A 12410-nucleotide genomic window follows, 5' to 3' on the forward strand; every position below is an offset into this window, starting at 1 on the left:
ATGCCATCTCTTGATGTGTTATATTGGGAATGGTAAGATACAGAAGGATAAGACAATTTTTTTTCTTTTAGTAGATACTTACCTTTCTTAATTAAGATTTATCTTTTTTTCTTACCTGTCTTATTCAGTATAATTTCATATGTTCTGACACACAACTGAAATACATTATGATATCAGGATTGTACACAAGATGTCTCATTCCCTTACACACATTTTCCTTCAATCCTACTTTCCCTCCTCTGTGTGAGAGAAGCCTTTATAGCAGTCTATATAATTTGTATAGACTGAAGTAAAAGCCTGTAAAGTGGTAATAAAACTAACTTAGGATTTTTTAAAATAATTAGAACCGTAACACTTGACTAAGTTCTGCTTACAAGTACAGTAGTACCTCCTGCCTCGTGTGTTATACAATCTTCTTCTAATATTATCAATAAAGAAAACATTTGCCTGACGCATGTACATTCTCAAACATACTCAGGGGACCAAAATGAAATGAAACAAAATATTTTTAAAAATCTCTTAGATCCTGTCTTTGCATGCACTAAAGCAATAGACTTATTGCTAAAGGTAATTTTCTGACTTTAGGACTCAACTGAAAAATGTGTACCATTGGCATTTACAGGAATGTCACTATTAACACATTTGTGGTACACTAATATATGCTTTTTTCACACTCTCAAAGAGCCTCAAAGATTATTCTAAAATAGAAAAGGCAGCCTGACCAGTTGGTGGCGCAGTGGATAGAGTGTCAACCTGGCTGCAGAGGACCCAGGTTTGAAGCCCCAAGGTCACTGGCTTGAATGTGGGGTAATCTGGTTTGAGTGTGGGATCATATACATGATCGCATGGCCTCTGGTCTCTGGCTTGAGCTCAAGGTTGCTGGCTTGAGCAAGGGGTCACTGGCTCCACTGGACCCCTGGTCAAGGCACATATGAGAAAAGAATCAATGAACAACTAAGGTGCCACAACGAAGAATTGATGCTTCTCATCTTTCCCTTCCTGTCTGTCTGTCTGTGTCTAAAACAAATAAGTAAAAATAGAAAACGTACATAAAACAATAACTCATGCAAACAGAATTAGACAAATTCTCTGACTTTTTCTAATTTTGAGGGGAGGGCAATAAATAGAGGAGAAGGAAGTGGTTTTATGACTATACTGAAGAACAATATTCCTTTACAGAGTCATAAATGAGGGAAGCAGCTTTTGGAATTTTGCCTTTGGAATTAGCTGAAGTCAGCCAACTTTTAGTTTTTTCCTCCACTAGCCATTTTCCCCTTATCTCTAAGAAAAATATACGTGTATCAGGGCCTGACACATAGTAAATACTCATTAAATATTTAAATGAGTTAATAGTATTAAATTAAGATACAAATACCTCCAAATTAGTATAAGTATTCTCAGTTGTAATCTTGTAAATTATTCTATACAACACAATCATAAGGTCAGTTGAGAAACTTGCCAGCTTTGCTGTACTTTTTTTATTTTTGTTCTTCTGTCATATTACTTTGTTCTCCTTCCCAGCCAAGTCCTTGCTTATCACTTCTCCAGCTGATTGTAAGCCAGATGATCACGTGCTGGGACTTTGTACTCCCTACACTGTAGCTTTGAGGAATTACTGGGGGTGGAGTTTATTTTACCAGAACTGTGTCCTTCCAAATGCTGTATGTTAAAGCCCTTAACCTTTAATGTGATGGTGCTTGAAGACTGGGCTTTACTGATTTTATGGGGGGTGGGAGTGGGCAAGAACTATCAACTCATAGTTGCTTTACTTTAGTCATTCTTTGCTTGCTTATTGTATGTGCCTCAACTAGTCAAGCCAGGGTTTTGAATTGGCGACCTCAGCATTCTACATCGATGCTTTATCCACTGCACCACCACAGGTCAGGTGGAAGTAATTTGGTTTAAATGAGGTTTCAAGGGCAGGTTCCTCATGATAGGATTAGTGCTCTTATAAGTAGAGACCAGAGAGTGCTCTCTCCTTCTCTCCCTTCCCCTTCCCTCCCCTCCCTTCCACTCCCCTCTCCCTCTGCTTTCCTCACCTTTCCCTTGCCAAGTGAGCACACAGCATGAAGACAGCTGTCTATAAGCCAAAAAGAGAGCCTCATCAAGAACTAAATTGGTTGGGACTGTGATCTTAGACTTCTTAACCCTCAGAACTGTGAGAAATATATTTTTGTTGTTTAGCCACCCAGTTTATTTTGTTATAGCATCCTGAGCAGACTAAGACGCTATCTGAACATGTAATATTAATGCAGGCCATCTCCCATTTTCTCTGATCAGAAAGGGGATGTTTGAGGAAGAATGTGGTATGGTCCCGACATGAGGACAATAGTCTTTGCAAAGACAAGGAACATGGTATAGCCTGGGTGTCCAGGATGAGGCAGCCCCAATGATTTTGCAGGCACTTACAAAAAAATTACACTTACTTCCTTCAGAGTGAACAGCTTCCTACTATTAATGTAAATTTTGGCTCCTGATGAATGACAGAAGACAGAAGCATATTTAATTTAAATGAAAATATACAATCTGAAGAAAAGGAAAATATCCTTTTTACTCTTTGGATGCTGTATTGAATTTTTCACAGATGGGAAATTATAAGCTACTTGTAGACAGGTACAAGACAGTGATTCATTCATTCATTCATTCATTCATTCATCAACTCCCTCTATTACAAGTGGACATGACCATCTCCTGGCTATCAATTAGGGAGGAGAAAGAAAGAGAGAAAAGGATGGAGAAAGGAAGGGATGGAGAGAGGGGGACATAGGGAGAGAGAGGAGAAGGAAGATCTAATTAACATGTTCTGAGGTCTTCCTAGGTGTTAGACATTTAGCAAGGTATTTTATAAACATGTTGCCTTTTTTAAGTTGCTCAGATACCCTGAAGGAATTTTTATGCTTATTTTAGACCTAACTTTTCCAAGAAAGTCACTCAGATGATAAGTGATCAACTAGGATTTGTACTTTTGCCTTTCTTCACTCTATCATATGTTCTATATTTCATTCATAATTTTATCTCTCATAGTGCCTTTCATAGGGACTTGTATGTAGTAAGGTTTTTAATAGTAAGTTTTAATAAATGCATTTGTGAGCTATATAGAAAACATTAGCCATCAGCAATTGTGGACAGACTCAAAGCTAAAACATACAATACATTTTTGAAGGTTGCAATGTATTTTTTATTGTCACCTATGGAGATGGCACTAACTGGACAAATTTTAGATCTGGAAGACCACACTTTGTTTATTTATTTGTCTCTTCTTTTCTCTTTATAAGTCTGTGCAGTATAACAATGGCAAACTTACAAATCATTTCTCATAAGTTATATTTCCTGAGAAGTAAATATAATATATTAAATAAGCTTTTATGTGCACGAATATGTCAACCTAATTATTTTGAGGAAATACCAAATTTATGTATCAGTTTGTTAAGTGATCATATGCTTACTCTTGTGAAAAGTAGAAAAGATTCCTTCCTTCCTTCCTTTTCTTCTTTTTCTCTGACATAGATGTTAATCTATGATATGCATTCTTTATAAAGCATTTGTGCCCAGTTTCACAAGTCAGAATGCATAAAGAAAGGAAACAGGAGTGCAGGAAAAGTGTACAGGTATTTAAAATTCATCAAAATGTAAGAAATAATTTTTTTCAAAAAATCTTTTATTTGTGTTAATTTTAGGCAGTGAGGATGTGTTTCATATTTTTATTTTACATATTATATAATCTAATTAGGTAATATATTTAAGATTTTTCTATTTGTCCAGGGTCCAAAGAAAAATGGAATCTAAAAATATTAGTATTTAGTAGCAAAGAAGCAAGTTAATTTAGAGCACAGTCTATTAAATTCCATTTAGTTAAAATTCTTCAGGAGAATTTGGAAAATGGTTTTTGGCATTTTGTGAATTATATATTTCTTTTGTATTTTTTTTTTCAGTTTTGCAGAAGCCTGGTTTAAGTCATTACACTTTCATTATAGTACACTTATCTAGTCAAATTCAATCTTGAAAAGCACTTTAAGAAGGCTGGATAACAATTCAATGTAGTACTTCTTGATATTACATATTAAAATGTCCCCCAGAACTTTCCTTTTAGTTGAGTTATAAACATCTCAAAGATGTTGACACCCTCAACTTCCCAACTTAAAAAAGAAAAAGAAAAAAATACTGTTGTGCAGAATTAACAAATGACAAATATGAACTAAGTAGTTAGGACTACAGTTCAGTCTTTATTCTGAAGTTGTTATTGATTGTATTTGAAATATTGATCACTGTTTAATATCGGAAACTATGCTTTTACATTCTTAATGGAGAATATTATTTCTATAGGAGGTTGTCAACAGCATAGGAAATATGTTTAATTAGAATTAATGTTCAGTAAATTTTTTCCTGTTAAAATTGTTCACTGTAGCAGCAAATTGCATTACTGGCCCCAAAATGCTATTATATCTCCCCCAAACCCTATTTATAAGGGAGCATTTAATCTTGTAAGAATCAATCGTTAGATAGTAAAAATTGTTATTACTATAAGTAGGCATAGTTTTTTCCCCTCCCATTAGGAGACATAAAGATAAAGGCTTTAGATGAAGAAAGAGAGGTTACAAATATTAGAAACATTTCAAGAGAACTCTCAAGTTTATGTTGGTCATTGTGTCATTTAAGCCTCTTTGTCATGCAACATTTTTACAATGCTTTCTAAAAAGTAGTTGAATTTTCTTATTTTAATTTTAGCATTTTTCTCTATCTTGGTGGCTCTCCTGTTTGTTTTTCTAATGAATAACAAAATACTCAAGAAGTGAGAATAAAGGTCATAAAAGTAGAAGAAACCTTCAAACTCTCTACCAACCTCTAGAGGCAAATATATGACTAATAGTATCAACATATGCTATATTTCTCTAGATGGTTTTCTTATCAAAGGATTTTTTTTTTAGTGAATCTATATTGATGATAAATTTAGACTTTTTGTATGTCCTTGTGCTAAGTATTTGAATAACTAGAGATAGGTAATGCACATTATAAAAGGAAGTAACTTTCTCAACTGGAGAATCTGGCCTGCATATCATTGGGCACATTGACATCTTTATTAAAAAGGACATAAAATCCTGGTTACCAAATTGCCACACACAAGTAAAACCTGAACATATAAAAAGTTAACACAGGAGTAAAACTAACCATCCAGGTCATGTGCAAGGGAGGTCTTCGCTTTACTCACCACTGTGACGTTGAAAGCATACAGGAGATCAAATGGCAGAGCAGCGATTAAATCAATGATGAACCAGGTTGTGACATAGTGGATGCAAATTGATCTTGCTTCAAATATAACTTGGCCAGACTTGCTGACATAGGTTGTTCGGAAATTTAAAATAATATCTGCTTGGGAAAAAAAGAGAAAAGGAAGGAAAGAAGAGAGAGAGAGAAAGAAAAAAGAAGATGAAAGAATAGAAGGAAGAATGGAAAGAAGAAAGGGAGACAGACATGGAGGAAGGGAGGAAGAAAGGAAATTGTATAAAATTAAGTAAAATTAGACAAATGGTCACCTCTTAATGTATTTAAGATTGATAACATCCAAAATATTCTTCTTGACGGATTCAGCTCAACTTAACAAACAGATATTAAGAAGGGTAAAAAGTGATATTTTATGAGCACTTAATACATTCCAGTCATTATGAAGCAAATACTAAGCTCTGTGTTACATAATAATCAAATGAATTAAAATACTTTTACAGCTAATTTAAATCATTGATAATAAGCAAAATGGTGTTGTATAAAGTTAAAAATTTGTTGATATCATGAGCGTGATGATGGCAATGATAAAACATAAAATAATGTGCACTTTATACACGTATATTATTTTTACTTTTCACTCTATATTCACATTTGTGGAAGGCAGAAATCTAAAATGACCACCCCCAAGATTCTCATTCTTATATCCTCTCTTTCCCCTGAGTGAGGGTGAAACCTGTGAGCATGATGAGATATAAAGCCACGATCATGTTACAGTATATGCCTAAGGATGTCCTGACCTGAGCAGATAAGCCCATTATAAGCAGAGTTTTTTTCAGATAATGGAGAGGGATTAGGAGCCAGCCAGACATGCTCTTGCTGTCCTGAAAGAAGGCAACTCAACTGCCATATTGTGAAAAGGGCCCCCTGGCAGAGAACAGCAGGCATTCTTTAGTTGCTGAGAACAGCTCCTCATTGACCTCAAATGAAAAATGGGAACCTCAGTCTTACAACCATAAGGAAATAAGTTCTTCCAACGGCCACAGTAGCTTGGAGGAGGATTCTAAGCTCCAGAAAGAATACAGCTTAGCTGACACCTTGATTTCAGCTTTATGAGGCCTGGAGCAGATAATTCCACTAAGCCATACCTAGACTTCTATGAACATAATACATATATTCTTAGCCATGAGGTCAGTACTGTTCTAGGCCCTTTAGAATCATGAATGAGAGTCAATGAGACAGAGATTTACCTTACAGCAAAGGCTAAGAGGTAGAGACTTTTATTACCTCTTTCACAGATGAGGAAAACAAAGCACACAAAAGGTCAAGTGACTTGCTCAGGCTCACACAGATGATGAAGACTAAAGCACAGGATTAAACCCCTCAACTTGTTAGTGGAAAAGCTAGAATTACAGCCAAGTCTCCTAAAGTCTGATGCAGCACTTTGGATTTTGATGCCTTTCTTTACATTACAGGTCTGAAAGCAAGTTCCAGGTGATTCAAAACAAAACAAAACAACCCAATACTTGCTCCAGTCTACTGTGAAGGACCTAATGTTTATTAACAGATATATTTTTTTGGTCAAGAAATAAAATGATCAAAATACTTCAGTTGTTAATATGGAGAGTATGAAAGACGGAAGCGAGTGGATAAATCGCTCACCAAGGTTTGAAAATAATCCCCAGGTGACTTGCACTGCAGATGAAAAACGCTGCCCTGGGAAAGTACCCACCCATCACTGAAGAATGGCCACCAGGAGGAGCACACTGCGAGGCCATGAGACTGGCACGCGGACTTTTTATTCTTTCCCTGTTACTTTCTAGACTCGTGTATTTCCGCATTAGCAAAGCAGTTTAAAAAGACCCACCAGCTGTCAAAATAAAGCAGAGATTTCAATCTAATGGTTTTCAAAAGAAAGCTCAGAGTAGGCATTTAGGTTTTCATTTTATGAATGAGAAATCCAAAGAGTTGTTTACCAAGCTTTGGTTTCTACAACACAAGCTGAGGTGAGTCTGTCTATTCATTATACAATTGAAGGGATGAATTCCTTGCATATTTACTAACTGATCACTAGGCCCGCCACACGTTTCACAGAAAACCTGCTGCCGCCATTAACATACCTCGGGTACTCCCCTGGATGGAGGAACAAATGAACTGACTGGTTGGTTGATGCAGTAAACATTTATAAAGCTATGTGATTAATCATGTGATTTACTAAAGAACAAACGAGAAGTGCAGACTTCTGAATAGAAAAATTCTAGCATGAGTCTTTACAAAGTATCAGATTAGAAAGCTTTTAAAAAATAATTTGTTACTCGAAGGAGTTAATCTAGTAAATGATGAAGAGATGCTAATTTTAGGTTTCCAAGGAAGCCATTACAAGACTTTTATGCACAAAGAGTGATAATAGCATAAGAATAAAAGCTATTTTAAAAAAAATCTATGGACACAAATATATTTTTTGAAGTATACTAATCTTTAGGGAAAACCTAGATATATATCATATCTAAGATTTCTAGGACTATGGTACTATCGTTATGCAAATACTATAGATTATCTAATGATTAGAATTGTTTTTGGACACTAATTTCTAAAAAACCCAGTTTTGTCCTATGATAAGCATAGAGATAGTTCTAGTGCATTGTGATTGACAAAACATTTTTTCACTTTTATTAGTGTGGTTTCCATGCCAACTCTCTCATGGGTGCTACCATCATTGTCATACTACCAATGCCTCAGGAAATTTTAAAAAATCTCCTTAAATTTATAATAGAGACTGTATATTTTTAAAGTCATGAAGATAAGAAACAATAGAGTGACAGGGTATCTTTTGATACTTGGTCCCATTTATCTTAAATATGTTGTAGAGAATTTAACAATAGACTGGTACAGGAAAATGCAGGCCTGAGTTTAGCCTTTAGATTAAATTCAGTGTCAGTACCACTAGGTTAAAAAAAAAAAAAATTAAAGGCCTGATCTGAGGTGGCGCAGTGAATCAAGCGTCAACCTGGAACACTGAGGTCACCAATTCAAAACCCTGCACTTGTCTGGTCAAGGCACATATAGGAGTTAATACTTCCTGCTCCTCCCCCTCTTTCTCTCTCTCTCTCTCTCTCTCTCTCTCTCTCTCTCCTCTCTAAAATAAATAAATTTTAAAAAATTAAAAAAAAATAACTTTAAAAAATTAAATCAAGAGTCACAGAATTGAATGTGATGAAATGAACTGTCTTTGATTCTGGAAATACAAGAATTAAGCTTTTGCCTAGGGATAACTGCGAATTCACTCTGCTTTCTCTCTGCTGATACAGATGTGTGGTGGTGTTTCAGAAGCAGTAGAACTCCACGTTTGTAAATATTCCCTTAAATGGAAGGGCAGAGACAATTGGTATAAGTTCTTCTTTAAGAGTGAAAGGAGCATAGAATCAAATCTTGTGGTGAGAAAGCAAAGCGCCTCCTAGACTTGGTGTCCCTCGTGTGAGAACCACCGGGGTGAACGTGAGCCTTGAGAACAGTGGCTACAGCTGTTCCTCCCTGTGCGGTTGTCTCATTTCCCATAAGGTTTGGTATTTTTGGCAAATTAAGTCAGTGACTCATTAAAATGTTACAGTAAGAATGTGTTCTCCTCCCAATATTCCACAATTTACCTGAAAAGTGGTAATATGGTTTTCATTTTGAGGCATTTAGAAAGTATAAGTGTAATTTTTTTTTCAACCTTACGTTGAAAGAAATACATGAAAGTGTACTCATCAATATCCAAATTTTTATGTGTGATTTTTCTTATTAATTCTCTTGTTATTAATGTGCACAACTCTCTATAAATATACACACACAGAGTGTGATTCAGGAAGAGTAGTCTAAAATCATAGCAAATTCATAAGAATTTCCCACCTGAAACCTTAATGTCTTGTGTGTTTGTATATGCATAACCAACCCCTTTGACACATGGTGGAGGTATGAAATGTAATGAGTAAATAAGCAGAGCATTAGAGTATTACCAGATATACTCTATGTGATTTATAGAATTTCTAAAAGGTTGATCATAATATACTCCACCAAAATATAATTGAATTATCTGATGAATCAGGTGCCATTTAGTTGTTTTGAAGGATAATCATTTTGCCTGTTGTATTTCAGTTTTACATAAGCACGATTAAAATAAAGACAAATAATAGAGAGACAAATGTATGCATGTTCTGTTTTCATATGATTAAGGACCTTCAAAAATGAATGTTTCATTTCTCTCCCACACTAAATGACTATGTATGTGGACTAAAAATCAGAAAGGTTAAACCTATTTTTTCTAGTTCGATTTCCTTGAGAACTATGTAATTAGGAAGTATTAAAAAAGGTTAAATCCAATATGATACAAATGAGTAGAGTTCTTTTCTTTATTAGCATGCATGCCAGATGAGAAATAATTTAAAAATCATATTGGCTTACTTGTTAAAAAGTAAATTAAAATATAATTGTGTGCATGAGAGCATGTGCACCACGTACAAATAATTAATATCTTCATTTAGCCATTTCTTCAAAAATGAATCAATGTAGTACAGAGTGGGTAGAGAGATATTGAACTAAACCAGCAGCCTGACTAATATTTGAAAGATACTCCTTTTTTTTAATGGCTTGTGAGGTTCTCCTTTGAACACAGTGTGATGTCACAGCAAATTTGAGTTGCAAGGTGTGAAAATGAACAACTTCGAGCTGATTAATGAAGAGGCCTGAGGGATTAAGAATCCTAAGAATGACTGTAATCGATTGCCAATATTAGTGGGTGAGATTTTCGTACTACTCAACCCTTGCTCATCTTCCAGCATTTGTCCCTTTTTGCATACTTCAAAGAGAAAGATTTGCGAAAAAAGAAAGGGCAGCAGTCTCAATGAAAAACAGCATTAAGGGCAGCAAACTCGGTGAAAAATGGAATTTAAGAGCAACTGCATTTAGAAAAAAAGGTGAGACTAAAAGAAGGCAACCGGATAGGTCAAAGGGTGGTTGAAGCTGATACTAGCTTGTTTTATACCAGTGTGGTACCATGGTGGACTCTTACAATGGCTTGACTTTCAATATCAGCAATGACCCATAAAGAAGGGAAGAGAACTTAAAGTCCTCTATCCTAATGTCTCTTCAAATGCAGGCATTCCATCCACGTCATCCTTCATGAAGATGTGGCCAACCAATCTTTGAGTGCTTCCAGCAATGGTAAGCTCTGTTCTCTTTGAGGATACTGTCTTAGATTGACATGTCCATTACTAAGCAGTTCTGCCTTTCCGCACGATGCCTTCTCTTTATAACACCCTTTCCTTGGTTCTAGTTTTGTCCTTAGCAGCAACACTGAATACATTGTCTTCTCCCACCCAGAAGCCCTTTCTATAAATATTCAAGATCCATCATCAAGTTGTCTCAGCACCCCAGACGGAATATCTCCATTCCTTCCGACTGTCTCTTACAGATACGGTTTCTTCCTTCCAGTCCTGAGGATTTTTCTCTAGTTTCAAAATATCATGACTTTGGGTTTTCACCTTCTTCTTTTCTTCCTTTCTTTTTTTCGGGCTGAGCTTTTATTCATTTTACTTAGTGAGACACCCTATCAATTTTTATTTTGAAAAGGAATTTTCAAGTGTTCAGAACACTGAAGAAAAGAAAATACAGAACAGTTTTGTAGTTGACTAGAAGTTTTGTAGTTGTATCTTTTGGAAGTAAGCTATTGAAAGGGTAACAGTATGTGCCATCCCAAAATGTGACAGGTTGACATAAGAATTATTTTGAACTGAAGGCAACTGAAAAGCAGAAACAAGGAAAGTTACCTGCTCTGCCTCTATGTGCCTAAAAGCAAGACATAAATTTTCAAAAGCGTCCCTCCTCCCTTCTCTACCAGGAAAGACAAAAGTTAATCTCCAGACATAGTCTGTCCGGGGTGGAAGACATTAGCAAATATGTCCACTCCCACCAACAGTGTTTTCAGATGTATAACTCTGCAGTCTTATCAACACTTGATATTATCAGACTTTAAAATGTTGCCATTGGGTGGCATGTAATGCTTCAGTAATACATTTGGATTCCATTTTACTTCTAGTAATGAATGCAGCCTTAGCAAGTCATTGGGGATCTTTAAAAAGAATGTTGCATTATTATTAGCTGAAGTAAACTTTTGTCAACTTAAAACCCCAAATGTTGTGTTTTTTTGCAAATTGCTCCCAAATGACTGCTCCTATACTTATTAGAAAAGCTAACCTTAGCTATACCTTTGCAATATCCATACTCTCATTTTTATTATCTGAGGTCATTCCATATTTTGGTGCATACATAAGTCTTACCTGTGAACGTGCTGGAAGGTCAAAAGTAGATAGCATACACTCCCAGTATATCTCCATTAAAAACTAATTAGTTTATTATATTGACTTTGTATATTGCTTTCATTTCATTGTCTACCACATCAAAATACTTCCACATAATATGCACATTGGCATGTGGAAAAACTACCAATTTGGGGTCCCTACAAATTATTTACTTTTTCAGTGATATGTAACTCTAAATTAGCTATTGAACTTTGGAATTACTGGATCATTTTTAATAAAGATAATTTAGTGATTCAACACAAAACTACTGAAAAACCATTATTTAAGTATGTATATATGCTACTTAATTATAGAAAATCTTTTAGCAGTTATTCTGTTGATAATTATAGTTATCAGATGGTAAAAGTTCTAAATTTAAGTACAGTAGAAAACATAAGGACTGTCATATCTATAACATCAGTCATAAATAAAAAAAATTATAGTCTATTAATTTCATATGAAGTAAAATATTTATTATCTAGATACTAAAACTTAGAATTGATAAAGACTCTATAGGTAACAAAAAATGTGTTAATACAACTAATGTTTGCCCCAATGTTTAACCCAAATATATATTAGAGAGAAAAATTTTATAAATCTAAAATTTATAATTAAGTGATGTCTTTTATAGTTATATGTCACTTTGTATTTTATTTATATATATTGAATATCACTTTATATTTTAATAGTTTAATTAGGACTTTCCTGTTTATTTTCTTATTTGAGGATGATAATATACTTAGTATTTGTGGTAGTCTTACAAAATATTTCTGTGTCTCTATTGCCTGGTACAATTATATTTTTCCTACCACCTGAAGAGATTATGGGTGTCTCTGTGACTTGCTTTGGCTAAAATTG

General features: G+C 34.9%; 1 protein-coding gene across 1 annotated transcript in view; it reads right to left on the reverse strand.

Moving 5' to 3' along the window:
- The window catches only part of KCNH8 (potassium voltage-gated channel subfamily H member 8), a 330485-nt gene that overhangs the window by 104213 nt on the left and 213862 nt on the right, over positions 1 to 12410 (reverse strand). The window contains exon 6 of the mRNA XM_066350928.1: positions 5207 to 5364. Within this exon, the coding sequence (XP_066207025.1) occupies positions 5207 to 5364 (158 nt within the window). The remainder of the gene's footprint in view (positions 1 to 5206; positions 5365 to 12410) is intronic.

This window comes from Saccopteryx leptura, chromosome 10 (genome assembly GCF_036850995.1).
Source record: "Saccopteryx leptura isolate mSacLep1 chromosome 10, mSacLep1_pri_phased_curated, whole genome shotgun sequence".
NCBI classification, from domain to species: Eukaryota; Metazoa; Chordata; class Mammalia; order Chiroptera; family Emballonuridae; genus Saccopteryx; species Saccopteryx leptura.